At 39.5% G+C, this 17,175-nt stretch overlaps 2 protein-coding genes across 3 annotated transcripts; one reads left to right on the top strand and one right to left on the bottom strand.

The window, feature by feature from the left end:
- Positions 1–1,272: 1,272 nt before the first annotated feature.
- Positions 1,273–8,910, top strand: LOC142947806 (high choriolytic enzyme 1-like). Of its 2 annotated transcripts, none has more exons than XM_076089655.1 (9): positions 1,273–1,904; positions 3,385–3,468; positions 4,458–4,503; positions 5,355–5,507; positions 6,470–6,587; positions 6,904–7,082; positions 7,759–7,840; positions 8,398–8,527; positions 8,615–8,910. In XM_076089655.1, the coding sequence occupies exons 2-8, from the start codon at positions 3,394–3,396 to the stop codon at positions 8,522–8,524; spliced, it is 780 nt and encodes a 259-aa protein (XP_075945770.1). In that variant the 5' UTR covers positions 1,273–1,904; positions 3,385–3,393; the 3' UTR covers positions 8,525–8,527; positions 8,615–8,910. The 2 variants fall into 2 exon arrangements, with proteins under 2 accessions (XP_075945770.1, XP_075945771.1); XM_076089656.1 differs by lacking the exon at positions 1,273–1,904 and adding an exon at positions 3,619–3,692 and having other exon boundaries at positions 3,096–3,468; positions 8,615–8,908.
- A 3,340-nt stretch (positions 8,911–12,250) lies between these two features.
- On the bottom strand, positions 12,251–15,725 carry LOC142947805 (E3 ubiquitin-protein ligase TRIM21-like). Its single transcript, XM_076089653.1, has 2 exons — positions 15,590–15,725; positions 12,251–14,549 (listed from the first exon to the last, which is right to left on the bottom strand). The coding sequence occupies exon 2, from the start codon at positions 14,538–14,540 to the stop codon at positions 12,897–12,899; it is 1,644 nt and encodes a 547-aa protein (XP_075945768.1). The 5' UTR covers positions 14,541–14,549; positions 15,590–15,725; the 3' UTR covers positions 12,251–12,896.
- Between the last annotated feature and the right edge of the window lie 1,450 nt (positions 15,726–17,175).

The following is a 17,175-nucleotide window of genomic DNA, read 5'->3' as shown; positions in this document are numbered from 1 at the left end:
CTAATGATCAGTTTTGCAGGTAATTGGCCATAAATCAAAGTATTAACAACTTTGTCCTGCAGGCGGCGCTGGAGTCAGTGGGCTTCTTTATCAGGGCACCATGAAGAGATGGACCCAATATTACGCCAACCCATCTTGGATTATTTTCGCTAAAAGGAGAGCGGTGATGTTATATTTAGTTTTTGCACACCTACATTATTGTTGTTGCAATAAAGAAAGCAGGCAGGTTCCATCAGACGCTGCAGGTGTTACAGTACTTAGGTTTTTATAAGTATTCACTATGTTTTTGTCTACTTTTAGAAGATTTTCTTGCTACAAACCAAATTACAGCCATAAAAAAGGAGATTTCTATTTTTTTAAACTAGAATATCACCCGGATGAGAGAGCAGACCTCCAACAGGGGCAATGGTGCATTCACGTGCTCATCGGCTGATCCCATTTCTCCAGTTGGTGAGCCTTTTTTCATGTGCTCATGAGCTTTAAGTCGTAGTGTGGGAACAACATGGTTGTTTCAGAGTTGTTGTTCCAACTTGAAGGGGCTTTTACGAGAATTTCCCCCGTCGGTAACTCCCTTTTCCGATTATTCCGATTAGACAATTTTTTATTTTTTCAAAACATGAATGTGTCCATTATTTTAATAGTTCAGTATTGTATGTAAGATAACAGTATCTTTATGCATAGCAGTGGCACTAATAGGCCATCACTCGTTTTCATTTCCACATTTATGTTTAAAATAAAAACATCAATTTGAATAGCTTGTATGCATGATTGTCATGCAATTAACAGACAATGTTGATATTGGCATTGGTATCAGCTGACACGGTGTGTTTATAAAAGGCCCCTCTCCTAAAACATGATTTGTGTTTCAGATCAAATATTTAACGGGTTTCTCTCTGGACCAATCCACACCCTTCCATCAAGTTTCATGAAAATCGGGCCAGATTTAAAAAAAATCACAATACTTTAATTAAACAAACAGAGTAGTTAATAATATTGTATTTGGTGGAGGTAGACCTAATAATAATACAGATGGTGATAATAAAAATAATACAATATAATAATTTGATTGGTGGAGAAAAGCCTAATGATGACAATAATAATAATAATAATAATACAACTAGAAAGGAGCTATAATAATAAAGATAATAATAAATGACATTTTGCCATAATTACCAGGGTGCTGTACCACATAAGGCCAAATGAGTCAGGTCCGTGATGGACAGCTGCTGCAGCGCTGGTCCCAAAGAGACGGCGGCTGAAGAGGACCTAACATCGATTCCTTGACTTTGAGCAGAAGTTAGTCCGTCGATGCAGAGCACCCTCATAGCTTCAAGCACAACTTCTGTATCGATCATCTTGACGCTGTCGTTGTAACAGTGGCGGCTTCTTGGCTTCTTTCTTCCGACAGATTGAAGGCGCAAACGGGCTCACATTTATAGTGCCTCGGCTTTAGATCCCCCCTTCTGTCAGAGTGAAAGTGAAAGCAGGAGCGCAGTTACGGTAACTGTGATTCTGCTTTCACTTATAGCTGCTGCAGCCCCTTGCAGATCCATTATGACTCATCATTATTTCCTCCCAGTGAATGTCTGTGAGAGATACTTCTTGTCAGCTCAAGACATGCAAACACGTTCTTGGCAAGTTTCCATTACATGCAAACAAAAAATCTCATTTCCTTCTGGTGGTATCACGCCATGCAGAAAGGATGGTTGTATTTGTCCAGGCTTTGAGATATCCGTCTCAAAGTAGTGAGACAAGTGCTCACCTCAGTGGAGACATCCACAGCGACAGACAGAACTCACAAGTCCAACTGACATGAGCATCATCAGACCGTGACGAGTGGCTTCAAAATAAAAAGGGGTTCAAGCTAAACCGGGCGGAGGGGTCTCCTTACCTGCAGCCTACATGTGAGCAACGTGTTGCATTTGCAACACAGGCCAAAGTTGTTGTTGTTGTTGTGGTTGTTGCAGATAGGGTGTCCGATGTTTGCATGAATAAACATAACACATAACTCAATGACTGATCTAAATAGGGGAAATAGTAAAGACGCGTGGAAACGGGCTAGATATACACTACTCTTGTGTTTACGTGTTAAAACGTGGTTTGGAGACCTCATCGGGGATTCCTCCGGGTGAAAGATCAGGTTGTGTGACCAGACGGCAACCTCCGGTTCTGTAGAGTGAAGCCGATGCTGAAGAGTCTTAAACCTGCATTCTCTCTAATGGCCATCAGGGGGCGACTCCTCTGGTCGTATAGAAGGGCTCACTGTGATTGACAGGTTACCATAGACTGTATATAAGAAGTGGATGTAGTCATCATGACGGCGCCCATTGGTCTGTGAACTGCCGTCTTGAAGCCTTAAATTCCGCGTTTTGGTCGTCGCCATCTTGGCTTTTTGCAACCAATATAATATAACTTACATTAACCGGAAGTTACCTTTTTTAGAATGCGGAGCAGTGACGTAGAGACGGCGTATACGTCTCTGGTAGCAGCAGCGACCTGTCAATCACCGTGTAGCCCCGCCCTAAAGCATCCCCTGCTTTATGGTCTGTGTGACTCTAAATGGACCATAATGTACTAAATGAACATCATGCTGTATTGAAGAAGACTTGAAACTAGAGATTGAGACCATAAACTCATGTTTACAATGTTTACTGAGGTAATAAATCAAGAGAGAAGTAGAGTCATTTTCTCATAGACTTCTATACAACCAGAGGAGTCGCCCCCTGGTGGACACTAGAGAGAATGCAGCTTTAACACATGAAGCATCGGCTTCACTCGGCAGAAAGTAGGTAATAGAGCAAGGGCCTTTATATGGAAGCTAATCTATTTCCTATTCTATTCCATTCTATTAGGGGATGTGTTCTTTTGTGAATACTCATTGTTCAGAAGGTCCATATGGTGGTAACCAATGAATGTCCATGTTCTCTAGAAAGCTTTGAATGTTGTGAATTAGCTTTATAATCATTTTTGCGCTTTCGTTGGCAGTAAAATGTAAAAAAATGAAGAAAATGTCAACATTTATATGAAAATGAATCTGTGATATGTTTTCTTTTTCTAAGGAAGTCACCTCCCGTATTTTATAGTTTGTGGGAATTCAAAAACGAAAGAAAAGCAGACTAATCACTAATGTGTTCTATCGCTCGTCATTAATCAGGTGCACTCGGGGCCGACAGTCTCACGAGGTCACATTAAGTTTTTTTCCGACCACGTGCATATTTTATGTATCTCAGTTAGGGTGGGAATCGGCCGCATGTTTTCAAGGCAGTGTGCTTCTTATCACTGAGTAAAGCTGTTTGTTTTCTCAGCTGATATAGATACAGATATATATATATATATAAGCAGCGGCTGCAGCAGGACCCAGGTTTTAACACTGTCCACCTGCAGGCTGATAACATGGCTTTCTTCAAGTGCACCCTCGGCCTCCTCGCCCTCCTCGTGCTCTCTGACTGCTCCTGGGCTGAAGACAAGGTGAGGATAACATCTGTCTGCAAAGATTTTTATAGAGACGAAATGGGGATTAAATGTGTTATTTGTCGGTGAAGCATCTCGTTTCGTCTCTGGACTTCTCTCTGTTCCTGCTTTGTTTAATGTCTCCTTTCATTTAAAATCCTCATTCAGATCCCAACGACACCCAACTAGAAGGGAAGGTGTATACAATGACATTTAAGGAAGAATTAAGAGAAGAAAACAAAGTGTGTGTTCATTACAATATTCCAAGAAAACATCTTAATGAACTGCCCACACACACACATGCACACAAATATATATATATACATAATATATGGAATCCGCTGCTATATTGATGTTTTTCTTCTTTACAAACAGATTAACAGATTAAAAAACAGTATAATTCAGACACCAAATGTTTTATTTACATGTGAAATAGTTTTGGCCCCAAAAAGAAGAGGAATGAAATGATTCAAACTTTGATTTCGTCGATGTCTCCACAGTGTTACCGTTGAGCCTCGATCATGATTGAACTCTAAATATTGAGTTATTGTCTGATTGAAGAGGTTTAGACTGAGATTAGTTGAGCTGATAGTCCAGTAGAGATAACTCTAGACTAACCTGCTTCTATGCTGAAGCTTAAAGAAGAGCTTTGATGAAGCAACACGTTGTCTGTTTATTCCAGCTTGTTCCAGGCTGCTTCTATTGTTAAACGCACTGAAACAAAAAGCTGTTTGTGGTAAAGTCTTTGATTCTGAGCTTTTCTTTTCTGGATGACTGGTGTTTACTTCTCTTCTTATTCAACGGTTCCTCAGAGGGAACTTTCTCTTTCGGTGGTCAGTTGACTAAACCTTTGTACAGCGCTCTGTTCTCCATCAACTCAACTAAATAACATCTAACTTTCAAACTCATGAGGTTTCTGTGGCAGCAGATATGAACCGTGTTGCATGTAAACAATTAACGTTTCATTTGAGTCCTTATTAATGAGCGACGTCTTGTCCCTGATCCAGGATCTGTCTGTCTCTGAGCTCCTGTGGAGGGCCAACAAGGATGTTGGTAAGACAACATGCACATTTATTTATTGTTTTCTTTCTTGAGTCTTCAGTAAAAGTTGCTGGGAGGTTGATAAGCAATATGTTCCCAGAATGCAAAGTCTTCAATAACGTACCATAACCAATAATCAGATCAGAGTGGAGTTTGCTGTGGATATTCAGGCTCCAGGAAAAAGAGTCTGAAGTCGCTCCTCTATGGACGCTCCATGCTCTTCCCTCTAGCACCACCTTCAGGACAAAATGTCAACTCCACACACAATAAGTGTCATACTTTAATGGGTAGATTTAAAGGAAACTTGAGCAGTTCATTCACGCTCACAGGTGGATTCATTCTACAGCACCACCTTCAAAACAATAGGGTTTGTATCTCTGCTAAGAGTCCGACTGTAAAGAGACTGAGATCAGCAATTAAGTCACAATTATGTTTATTGAACATAGAGATCACTTTGAAACCTGTGTTAAACATTGCTGCTGTCTGCCTGTGTTTTTAATTTATGATCCGATGAGAAACACATTTAATGCTAAATCTTTGTTGAACTTTCCAATGATATATTGATATACTTTTAAGGGTAAAATTAAACTAATTAATGTTCCAATTCAGTGGTGGAATGTGAGTACATTAACTCAACTACTGCGGTAAGTACACATTCGAGGTACTTGCACTAAAGAATTTCCAAATGCAATTTTTTCTTACTCCTCCACTACAGAGGTACATGTTGTACTTCAGACAGGCAACATTTTTATCCACAAATAGTACTTTTACTTTAAGTGCATTTTTCTAGTAATATCGAGCTAAATACTAACTCCACCAGCGGTCAGACCACTGATGGATCCTTTGATGTCCTCCTACTCCAGTGCACACAGAGGAGGAGCCCTTCGTCATGGATGACATTGCGTATGACAATGAAAGTGAGAGAAACGCTGATCCCTGCACCTCCAGCGGCTGCATGTGGGGAAAGTCCGGCGATGGAAAAGTGTACGTGCCTTATGTCATCGCCACACATTACTGTAAGTACCTGAATCAGTAGTTCCTTAACAACACTCTTAAAACAGGTGACCACGGGGTGTGCTGCACCGTAGAGCCATAAAGTGGGGTGTAATGTCTTTACATTTTTAAATACAATGAACTAAATTTGACTTTTATTATGATATTCACTATTCTAAAAAACTTGACATCTGATTAATTAAAATCTATGTTATAATTTAAATTGTTGGATCTCAGGTTCTTTCTCTACAAAACAATTACAATTTACAAGAAGTGATCAATCTTTCTAATTTCTTTATTAAATTGGTTGAAGAAAATCCGTTAACACGGACGCGTCGAGCTTTGCAAGATCAATTTTAAGCATTGTTGCGTTCTGGAGTGTGTAACCTGAAACATCTCGGGGCGAGCTGCAGTCTGAGCGTTGCAGGTAGGGGGCGCTACAGCATGAAACAACCAGGCGGCAACCTCCGGTTCTGATGAGTGCAGCCAATGCGGAGGCGCCTTAAACTTAACCTGCATTCTCTCTAGTGACCAGCAGGGGGCGACTCCTCTGGTTGTATAGAAGTCTATGAGAAAATGACTCTACTTCTCTCTTGATTTATTACCTCAGTAAACATTGTAAACATGAGTTTATGGTCTCAATATCTAGTTTCAAGTCTTCTTCAATACAGCATGATGTTCATTTAGTACATTATGGTCCATTTAGAGTCAAACAGACCATAAAGCAGGGGATGCTTTAGGGGCGGGGCTACACAGTGATTGACAGGTCTCTACTAGAGCTACCAGAGATTTATTTTTTAAAAGTGAGGCGGTTTCAGAATTAACAGATGAACAATCTTCTGTGTGTCGTTCTTGAGGACATGAACAAACAACTTATTAAATCATTTAATCTTGAATCTGGCATGTGTAGGACAGATATGTGTGAGTACGTGTGAGTACGTGTGAGTACGTGTGAGTATGAAAGTCTCTTCTCGTGTCTTGTCAGCTTCTCGTGAGCGCTCCCTCATCGAGCGTGGGCTGCTGTCCTTCCTCGACGTCTCCTGCATTCGCTTCGTCCAGCGCACCAACCAGAGTGACTACCTGAGCATCCAGTCCAGCAACGGGTAACAAACTGTGTGTGTGTAAACCGCATGCAGGCTTTTAACTCAGGTATATGCATCATTTAATGCAAAGTGATGGATGTCAAATAACACCAGCTATCACCGATAAAATCTTCAGAAGAGTAACACAAATCTTACTTCAATTATTACCAACGCACGACAATGTCAGTGAAGAATTGTGTTACATTGAGATGAATAAAGTCCAAAAATGAAGCCAAGAAGGAAACCAAAAAGTTGCCAAAAGAATCACCTTTACGGCCCTTTAAATCTTATAACTGAGCCATGCTGCTTCACTTTGTATCTGTTTGTTTGCGTGCAGCTGTTACTCCTACGTCGGCCGCCGTGGTTATTCCCAGACGGTGTCTCTGGACCGTCAGGGCTGCCTCTACCACAGCACCGTCCAGCACGAGCTGCTCCACGCCCTCGGCTTCAACCACGAACAGTGCCGCTCCGACAGGGACCAGCACATCCGCATCCTGTGGGAGAACATCCAGTCCGGTCGGTAACAATAAGTTGACCATTATGTTGCACTAATACTCCATTTTCTTTGTAGGTAAACTGCTAATTTAAACAGATATTATTTGATCTCAAATATGAGAAAGAAAAGCATTACATCTTGACACCAGAGATGAAAGCAACACGTTGAGCAATTGATTAATCACAACTATTCTCTGCAGCATCACAAACATAATCTCATAATTAATAAAGAAACTAACAAGGGTCAGGAAAGAAGAAGAAGAAGAGAACATTTAGATGTTTGAACTTTTGATCGTTCATTTAGCTTGTTAGCTTAGCACGGCCGCTAACGGGAGGGCAAGTCCACGCAGTTCATTTAAAAGACGTGTTTGTACCGTCGACTCGTGTCTCATAACTGTCTGTGAACCACGTCTCTGTTAGGGAGGAGGTTAAATAAAACCGGATGCTGACACAGAGCTCCTCCATTATCCGCTCAAAGGTCGTCACCATCGAGCCGGCTTGCTATTGGTCAACGCCGAGAATTAGAAACCATGAGAATCCACTAATCGCAACAATTCCATGAGAACGAATTGGAATCGCACCAAATTATTGCCGTTTCAAATCAGCCATTTGATCTTTTACCCAAATATTAACGCAGAACTAGCATCTGAAGGTTGTCTGTCTCTTCTCTCCCTTGTTCTGGTTTTTGTCCGCTCAGGTTGGGAGTACGCCTTCGACAAGATCAGCACGCTGAACCTGAACACCCCCTACGACTACAACTCTGTCATGCAGTACCACAGGTTGTCGTTCATCTAACATCCGTTCATTGAAACTAACAGTCATCGGTTTTAGGATTGTTTGTACATTGAACTTTGTGTCCTCGTTTTTTTAATACCCTTTACGAAGGGACGGTACATAAAACATTGACTTAGAGAGGGAATCTTATTTTTATTTTATTTTAAAAATACGAGACCCCCAATATCTCAAAATATTTTGAATGAAACATAACAAAATTGTAAATAATCCTCCACTTTTTTTTTTGCTGCAAAAGAAACAGAATGTATAAACAGGCATCAGCTCTGTGGCTGCTGATGGATTTGAGCACCACAAAATCTAATTAATAAATATATATTGGAAAAGTAAATATAACTCTGTCTTCAGTTCAGCAAAAGAAACAAATATATAACTCTCGTCCAACAACACTGATGCAGTCAAACCATCCACACATAAAAAACGAGATGTAGCTGATTTATTTAATATTTGTAATCTGGGTCCTTTAAACAATATTTAAATAGAAATCATTTCTCCTTTTTTTTTGTATACAAACCAAACATAATTCAACTCTTAATAACTGCAGGTATGCCTTCTCCGGGAACAATAAGCCCACTATGGTTCCCATCCCCAACGCCAACATGGAATTCGGCACGGCCAACCAGATGAGCAAGAACGACATCAGCAGACTGAACAAGCTGTACAAATGTTAAACAGTAAGAAACCACACGCTGAGTTTGTACGAACGCTGCACTTCTGCTGCCGTAAGAGTTTAATTAACCTGCTTCTTTTCTTACCTACAGGTGATGAGAGCAACCCTGACACCGCGGTGCCCATTCAGAGCTCAAACAGCAGACTCTAACAGGATCAAAGACGCTGTGTCGACAATAAACCTTCAAACACTGAAGCCTTGTTTGTAGTTTGTGCACTTTTGTACTTTGCCAAATGTTCTGAAGTTTGTGTGACGAAAAGAGCTGCAGAATTTATATTTATTAACAGAAATCAATAGTAGTGACTCCTTAAAGTGGTGGAAGAAGTAGATCTTTTACCAAAGTAAGAGTAGTACTTTAGTAGAAATACTAGAAAGTAAAAGTCCTGCATTCAAAGAATCACTTCAGTGAAAAAGGTTTCGCTTTAAAACAGAACAGACTTAAAGTAACAACAGAAACAGTTCTCATTATGCAAAGTGGCTCATCTTACATTATATCACTGAATAATAATCATTGATACATTAATGTGTTCATCACTTTAATGTTGGTAAAAGTGGCGCTAATCTTAACTTCTTAGTGTCCTGCTGAGTGGCTCAGTCCAGGAAATACCTCATAATAAAAATCTGAATAAAAAATAACTAAAGCTGTCAAAATATATGACGTGGACTGAAAAGCAGAACTTTTACCTCCAAAATGTAGTAGAGTAGGAAGTTACTGGAAGTTATTATAAAGATACTTCAGTAAAGTGCCTCAAAATTGTACATCAGTGTAGTACTTACACCAACACTGCTACAGAGCGGCAAAAATGTTGCTAACAGTTTAGCCTGAAATGCTAAACATGTATAATTTTTTCTCCATCTATGAAACGCTTCCCTGATATTGTAAGATGTTTTTTTTGACTAACTTTTTTGGTTGCTTTGCAGCGTAGGCGAAGATTAAACCTCATTAAAAGTGCAGCATTCCTCTGAAATGTAGTGGAGTACCTCAATATTGCACTGAAGTACTGGACAGCAGTGTAAATTTGTTCTTCTGTCTCCCTTTTTCAATTTAATTTTTTTATTTATTCATCTATCTATTTATTGGCTAATAATTGTCTAATTGTAGTAAGTTGAGTCTCAAATATGCTATAAAATATCCATGTTTGTTTATTTAACCTCAAACCACAAATCAGATCTTATTGATGGACGCATGAATCAGTGACACATGTTTTCTGATATTGATCTCCTTGTTAGCTGCACTACGTTCTCCTGATGAGCTGTTCGTGGAGGACGATGTGTCTCGCCTTAAAGGGACAAACATTTTTTAAACATATTAGAGATGAATCGACGACATAATTCCAAAGTTTGAGATGGAAAAGAAACTTTTGGCAATTTTCTCAAGAACTCATAATTCAAAAGGTTTTCTCTTTTACACCAATTTTATAAATAAAGGTTACCGTTTACCATATTTGTGTATATTGGAGGCTTTTAGTTTTTTGGATACCTGTTGATTAATATTTTATATTTGTATTCTACTTCAATCAATTTAAAACTGATTGGAATTTCCAATTTAGTGTGCCTTCATTCTTTCCTGTAACATCTATCAACTGTCCACACAAAGATATTGTACATTTCATATCTGCAGCATCAGCGTGGTCTGCAGTCCTTCCACAGTGTCTCTTGTCTCCGCTCTGTGAAACGCACCAACCAGAGGGACGACCTGAACATTTAGTCCCTGAACAGGTGAGCGTGTAGCGTAGAAAACGCTTCACATCCGGAGTTGTTCCTGTTTGCTTGCTTTCCTTTACAAACCAAGTCTCCTGGAAACAAGGAAACAATACGGTACTAAATTGTCGTCTCAATTAAATTATGGTGAAAATAGCTCGATGCCAAACAAAATACCAGTGGTGGAAGAAGTATTCACATCCTTCACTTCAATAGAAGTTCTGCATTCAAAACCGAACTAAAAGTATCAGCTAAATGTGCATGAAGTAAAAGTACTTATAGTACAGTAAAATGTACAGGAGTAAACAGTACAACTTTTACCTCTGAGATAAAGTGAAGTATAAAGTAACAAAGTCAAAATACACAAGTAAATTACCTCAGAATTGTACTTACAGTGGGTACGGAAAGTATTCAGACCCCTTTAAATTTTTCACTCTGTTTCATTGCAGCCATTTGCTAAAATCAAAAAAGTTAATTTTATTTCTCATTAATGTACACTCAGCACCCCATCTTGACAGAAAAAAATAGAAATGTAGAAATTTTTGCAAATTTATTAAAAAAGAAAAACTGAAATATCACATGGTCATAAGTATTCAGACCCTTTGCTCAGTATTGAGTAGAAGCACCCTTTTGAGCTAGTACAGCCATGAGTCTTCTTGGGAATGATGCAACAAGTTTTTCACACCTGGATTTGGGGATCCTCTGCCATTCTTCCTTGTAGATCCTCTCCAGTTCCGTCAGGTTGGATGGTGAACGTTGGTGGACAGCCATTTTCAGGTCTCTCCAGAGATGCTCAGTTGGGTTTAGGTCAGGGCTCTGGCTGGGCCAGTCAAGAATGGTCACAGAGTTGTTCCGAAGCCACTCCTTTGTTATTTTAGCTGTGTGCTTAGGGTCATTGTCTTGTTGGAAGGTGAACCTTCGGCCCAGTCTGAGGTCCAGAGCACTCTGGAAGAGGTTTTCTTCCAGGATATCTCTGTACTTGGCCGCATTCATCTTTCCTTCAATTGCAACCAGTCGTCCTGTCCCTGCAACTGAAAAACACCCCCATAGCATGATGCTGCCACCACCATGTTTCACTGTTGGGATTGTATTGGGCAGGTGATGAGCAGTGCCTGGTTAACGCCAAAAAGTTCAATCTTGGTCTCATCAGACCAGAGAATCTTATTTCTCATAGTCTGGGAGTCCTTCATGTGTTTTTTGGCAAACTCTATGCGGGCTTTCATATGTCTTGCACTGAGGAGAGGCTTCCGTCGGGCCACTCTGCCATAAAGCCCCGACTGGTGGAGGGCTGCAGTGATAGTTGACTTTGTGGAACTTCCTCCCATCTCCCTACTGCATCTCTGGAGCTCAGCCACAGTGATCTTTGGGCTCTTCTTCCACGATTGCTCAGTTTGGCTGGACGGCCAGGTCTAGGAAGAGTTCTGGTCGTCCCAAACTTCTTCCATTTAAGGATTATGGAGGCCACTGTGCTCTTAGCTGCAGAAGCTAAGAAATTCTTTTGCAGAAATTCTTTTGTAACCTTGGCCAGATCTGTGCCTTGCCACAATTCTGTCTCTGAGCTCCTTGGGCAGTTCCTTCGACCTCATGATTCTCATTTGCTCTGACATGCACTGTGAGCTGTAAGGTCTTATATAGATAAAGGTGTGTACCTTTCCTAATCAAGTCCAATCAGTTTAATTAAACACAGCTGGACTCCAATGAATGAGTAGAACCATCTCAAGGAGGATCAGAAGAAATGGACAGCATGTGAGTTAAATATGAGTGTCACAGCAAAGGGTCTGAATACTTATGACCATGTGATATTTCAGTTTTTCTTTTTTAATAAATTTGCAAATATTTCTACATTTCTGTTTTTTTCTGTCAAGATGGGGTGCTGAGTGTACATTAATGAGAAATAAAATGAACTTTTTTGATTTTAGCAAATGGCTGCAATGAAACAAAGAGTGACAAATTTAAAGGGGTCTGAATACTTTCCGTACCCACTGTAGATACAGTCGTTGACTAAATGTAAAATACAACAGACAAATCCAGTCAAAACTTTATTTGTTTTTATTCTGTTGAGGATCAGCAGAGAGGACTTTATGAAATTCAAATATCAAGATACAAAACTTTTCTTCTGGTCAGAGCAGCAGCAGAGCTGAATGTTTCATGATTAGTTTTGTTGATTAATTATTAAATTAATGAAAGATTAATAATTCATTTACCCCTGAAAACATACAATTTTCTGTTAATTGGTAAATGATGAAAACTAAAACCCTTAAGCACCTTTTTTTAATAAAAGAAATAAGTGGTGCATGACTTTATCCAATAATTTGTTCCAGTATTCATAATGTTTCATATATACAATAATCAAACAATAAAACATGTTAATTTGGCACCCAGATATTTAAGGAATGTTTAAATGCTTCTTATTCCTGAGTAAATTGTTTCTGATGATTCAACAGTGTTGAAGGCAGGTTATGCAGTTATTAGAATGAATTAGACTACATTATATAATATCAATCAGTGGCTTAATGTCTGTGTGTTGGAGTAGAACAACATTTACAGACAAATAGAAAAAACCCATTGATCAGAATGTGAAGAATCAATAATGTTTACACCGTAAATCACCAATAATATAGATTTCTTACATTAAATGAAAGAGTCTCTCTGTAGAAGATCAAGTGTTTGTTCTACTCAGTGTGATTGACAGGAGAGATGATCAGAGGAGCAGAGTTTTTACCACCATGATTATTACATGGACTAAAGAATGGGTAGAGTTTCTCAGTGAAGCAGCAGCCAGTAAAGGAGTAGATAAGAGCTGCAGCATCAACGTCATAAAAGGAGACCAGACCCTCCTCATAATCCACAAACACCCCCACCTTCTGAGGCTGAGACTTCAGAGAGAGAAGGACTGAAGGGTCAGCAAGAGCTCTGTACTCATTCTCATTCCTCAAACATATCATCCAGTAACCTTTCTGAGGGCTTGCTGTGATTTGTCCCTTCCTGTTGACCGACTCTCTGGCCACTCCTAAATCCCAGTCAGTCTTCCCTTTAACCTGAACCTCAAAGTAAAATCTTCCTGAAGAGAAACTCTGCTTTGCTAAGACATTAGGACAAGTATCAAATCTCTCTGGATTGTCTGGAAGATTCTTAGGTACGTCACCAAGTTTAACTTGTTTTCCATCATCAGACAGGATGAGGTTGGGATGTGCTGTATCAGGATCAAGTGTCACATCCACTGCAGACTGCTGGACCCTCTTCAGCTCGACCTCAAGAAGATTCTTCATCTGTTCACTGAGCGTCTCCTCCAGCTGATTCACAGCTCTCACCACAGTCCCCTCATATGAAGGTGGACTGACTCTGACTCCTGTCCAGTCCTTGGTGGGTGGAGCAGTGTTCAGGGTCCTGAAGCTCTGGAGGATGTGGAGGTGGTCTTCAGAGCGTGAGAGCTGCTCCACCTCAGTGCTTCTCTTCTTCAGCTCAGAGATTTCCTGTTCCAGCTCTTTGATGAAGCCTTCAGCCTGTTTCTCTGTCTTTCTCTGCTTCTCTTTGATCGTGTCGATGAGCTCGGCCTGGCTTCTCTCAACAGACTCCTTCAGAGCGGTGAAGACCTGAACACCATCTGCTATCTCTCTGTCTGCATCTTCCTCACTGATCTCCACTGAGTGTTTGATCTCCTGAATCTTCAGTCGTCTCTTCTGGATCATCTGCTGAATTTCAGCCTCAGTCTTCCCCAGCTCGGCCTTCTTTCCTTCAAATTCTTCTTTCAAAGGAACAACATCATGGTTCTTGTGGTCTGAATAAGTGCAGATCATGCAGACACACATCTGGTCGGTCGTACAGAACAGCTCCAGCAGTTTATCGTGCTTCGTACACATCCTGCCTTCCAGGTTCTCCACAGGGTCGATCAGCTGATGTCTTTTCAGACCTGATCTTGTCAGATGAGGCTCCAGGTGAGTCTCACAGTAGGAGTCCAGACACACCAGGCAGGACTTCAGGGCCTTCAGTTTGGTTCCAGTGCAGACGTCACAGGGAACTTCTCCTGGTTTGGCAGCTTGTTGCTCTGAGCTGCTGCTGCTGGCTTTCTGTTGAGCCGACTGTCTGAACTGAGCAGCCATCTCAGAGATGAAAGTGTTGACCCGCAGCTCAGGTCTGGTGTTAAAAACCTCTTTACAGTTTGGACACTGAGTCTGGACATTAACGTTCCAGTGTTGAGTGATGCAGGTTTTACAGAAGTTGTGTCCACATGGTATGAGGACTGGATCAGTGAACACATCCAGACAGATGGAGCACAGAAACTGATCTTCAGTCAGCAGACAGCTGGCAGCAGACATATCTACACTCTGAGGACAAGTGTGGAAAAACAAAACTATTATAACATGTATTTATATATATTTTTAAATCAAATCAAATCATGATTAGTAGAATATAAGGAGCCATCCTGAATGATGTTATATTTTATTACATTTGCTGTAAGTGAAGAAGGTATGCAGTTCAGCGGTATACATCTGATGTATTAAGCATTGCAGTGATAACATCCTAAACCCTCTGGTTCTTGTTAATGTCATAATTCAAATAGTAAAATCACAAAATAATTAAATTTTAAACCCCAAAAACACGATGTGATCCCTCAATTACTGTGACATCACATATTAAGTAAGATAATAATACTTATACTCTGCTGTTTATACTGTTATTAAAGTGAAAATACTTTGAAAGTAGACAAAACATTTGAAATATTGAATATAACACATTTATTACAATTTACTGTGATATATTTAAGCAGTACTTGACTGTTTTATTGAAGCGTCTGAGGGAGCAGAGCAAAAATAAAAATCACTTTCTCTGTACAAAGATCTTTAGAGTCAAAGAGTCAGTTTGGGCAAAGAGGAGGAAGAGAGAGAGAGAGAGATGATGATGATGAAGATGATGATGATGATAGAGAGAGCAGAGAATCAAACACATTAAATGTGCAGAATAAAAGATGGAAGCTAACTGCTCCGGACTGCAGGATGTTATATATAATATTATTTGTCTTTACAACTCTTACGACCTTTGATTGGAGCTCAGCTAAACATTTGCTCTGAGTTGAACTTCCTGTCTGAGTAGAGCTGATGTTTTGAGTTCAAACAGGAAACAGGTCTGTGAATTAGCTTAAGCTAATGCTAGCTGTGACTGTATTCTGTCTAACCTTTAACTGGCCAGAGTTCAGTCACTGTGGTTTAGTTTCTACCTCTGATGGTTTTATCTAAAATGACACATTTCTATGTCTTAATATTCTCTATATGATAAAACAAGATGTAAAACAGTCAGATTCTGGTTTGAACTAAACTTGGACTAAATATTTAGTGAGTGTATTTAGTCTGTAGAACAGTTTACTCACCAGAGTTTGTCAGAGACTCTGTTGTGTTGTTGAGAAAAAGCTGCTGGATTCAGTTGAATGTTTCTTCAGAGAGAAACAGAGAGACTTGTCTCGACTGCAGCTCTGCTGTCGCTCAGACTAACTTTACTTTCACTTCAGGAAATGTGACTCAGCAGCTCCTCCTTCAGTGTTGCTCCTCCTCTCAGTGAGGGAGGGGTGGAGGAAGTACTCAGATCCTTTACTGAAGTAAAAGTACTAATACCACACAGTGAAAATACTTCACTACAAGTAAAAGTAAAGGAACACTTCATCCTTCAGTTCATCACAAACATTCAACATCAACACATAAAGGAACACTTCATCCTTCAGTTTATCACAAACATTCATCATCAACACATAAAGGAACACTTCATCCTTCAGTTTATCACAAACATTCAACATCAACACATAAAGGAAACACTTCATCCTTCAGTTTATCACAAACATTCAACATCAACACATAAAGGAACACTTCATCCTTCAGTTTATCACAAACATTCATCATCAACACATAAAGGAACACTTCATCCTTCAGTTTATCACAAACATTCATCATCAACACATAAAGGAACACTTCATTCTTCAGTTTATCACAAACATTCAACATCAACACATAAAGGAACACTTCATCCTTCAGTTTATCACAAACATTCAACATCAACACATAAAGAAACACTTCATCCTTCAGTTTATCACAAACATTCAACATCAACACATAAAGAAACACTTCATCCTTCAGTTTATCACAAACATTCATCATCAACACATAAAGGAACACTTCATCCTTCAGTTTATCACAAACATTCAACATCAACACATAAAGAAACACTTCATCCTTCAGTTTATCACAAACATTCATCATCAACACATAAAGGAACACTTCATCCTTCAGTTTATCACAAACATTCATCATCAACACATAAAGGAACACTTCATCCTTCAGTTTATCACAAACATTCAACATCAACACATAAAGGAACACTTCATCCTTCAGTTTATCACAAACATTCAACATCAACACATAAAGGAACACTTCATCCTTCAGTTTATCACAAACATTCATCATCAACACATAAAGGAACACTTCATCCTTCAGTTTATCACAAACATTCAACATCAACACATAAAGGAACACTTCATCCTTCAGTTTATCACAAACATTCAACATCAACACATAAAGGAACACTTCATCCTTCAGTTTATCACAAACATTCAACATCAACACATAAAGAAACACTTCATCCTTCAGTTTATCACAAACATTCAACATCAACACATAAAGAAACACTTCATCCTTCAGTTTATCACAAACATTCAACATCAACACATAAAGAAACACTTCATCCTTCAGTTTATCACAAACATTCATCATCAACACATAAAGGAACACTTCATCCTTCAGTTTATCACAAACATTCATCATCAACACATAAAGGAACACTTCATCCTTCAGTTTATCACAAACATTCAACATCAACACATAAAGGAACACTTCATCCTTCAGTTTATCACAAACATTCATCATCAACACATAAAGGAACACTTCATCCTTCAGTTTATCACAAACA

This window comes from Anarhichas minor, unplaced genomic scaffold (genome assembly GCF_050575085.1).
Source record: "Anarhichas minor isolate MPS153535 unplaced genomic scaffold, ASM5057508v1 ptg000011l, whole genome shotgun sequence".
In the NCBI taxonomy this organism is placed as follows: domain Eukaryota; kingdom Metazoa; phylum Chordata; class Actinopteri; order Perciformes; family Anarhichadidae; genus Anarhichas; species Anarhichas minor.
This window is presented reverse-complemented; position numbering and strand designations above follow the sequence as displayed.

Excerpts from the sequence above, each read along its gene's own strand:
- LOC142947806 (XM_076089655.1), top strand. The coding sequence starts at position 3,394 with ATGGCTTTCTTCAAGTGCACCCTCGGCCTCCTCGCCCTCCTCGTGCTC. Across the intron at positions 6,588-6,903 it reads AGCATCCAGTCCAGCAACGG|CTGTTACTCCTACGTCGGCC; the intron begins GTAACAAACTGT and ends GTTTGCGTGCAG. Across the intron at positions 7,841-8,397 it reads TCTGTCATGCAGTACCACAG|GTATGCCTTCTCCGGGAACA; the intron begins GTTGTCGTTCAT and ends TAATAACTGCAG.
- LOC142947805 (XM_076089653.1), bottom strand. The coding sequence starts at position 14,540 with ATGTCTGCTGCCAGCTGTCTGCTGACTGAAGATCAGTTTCTGTGCTCC.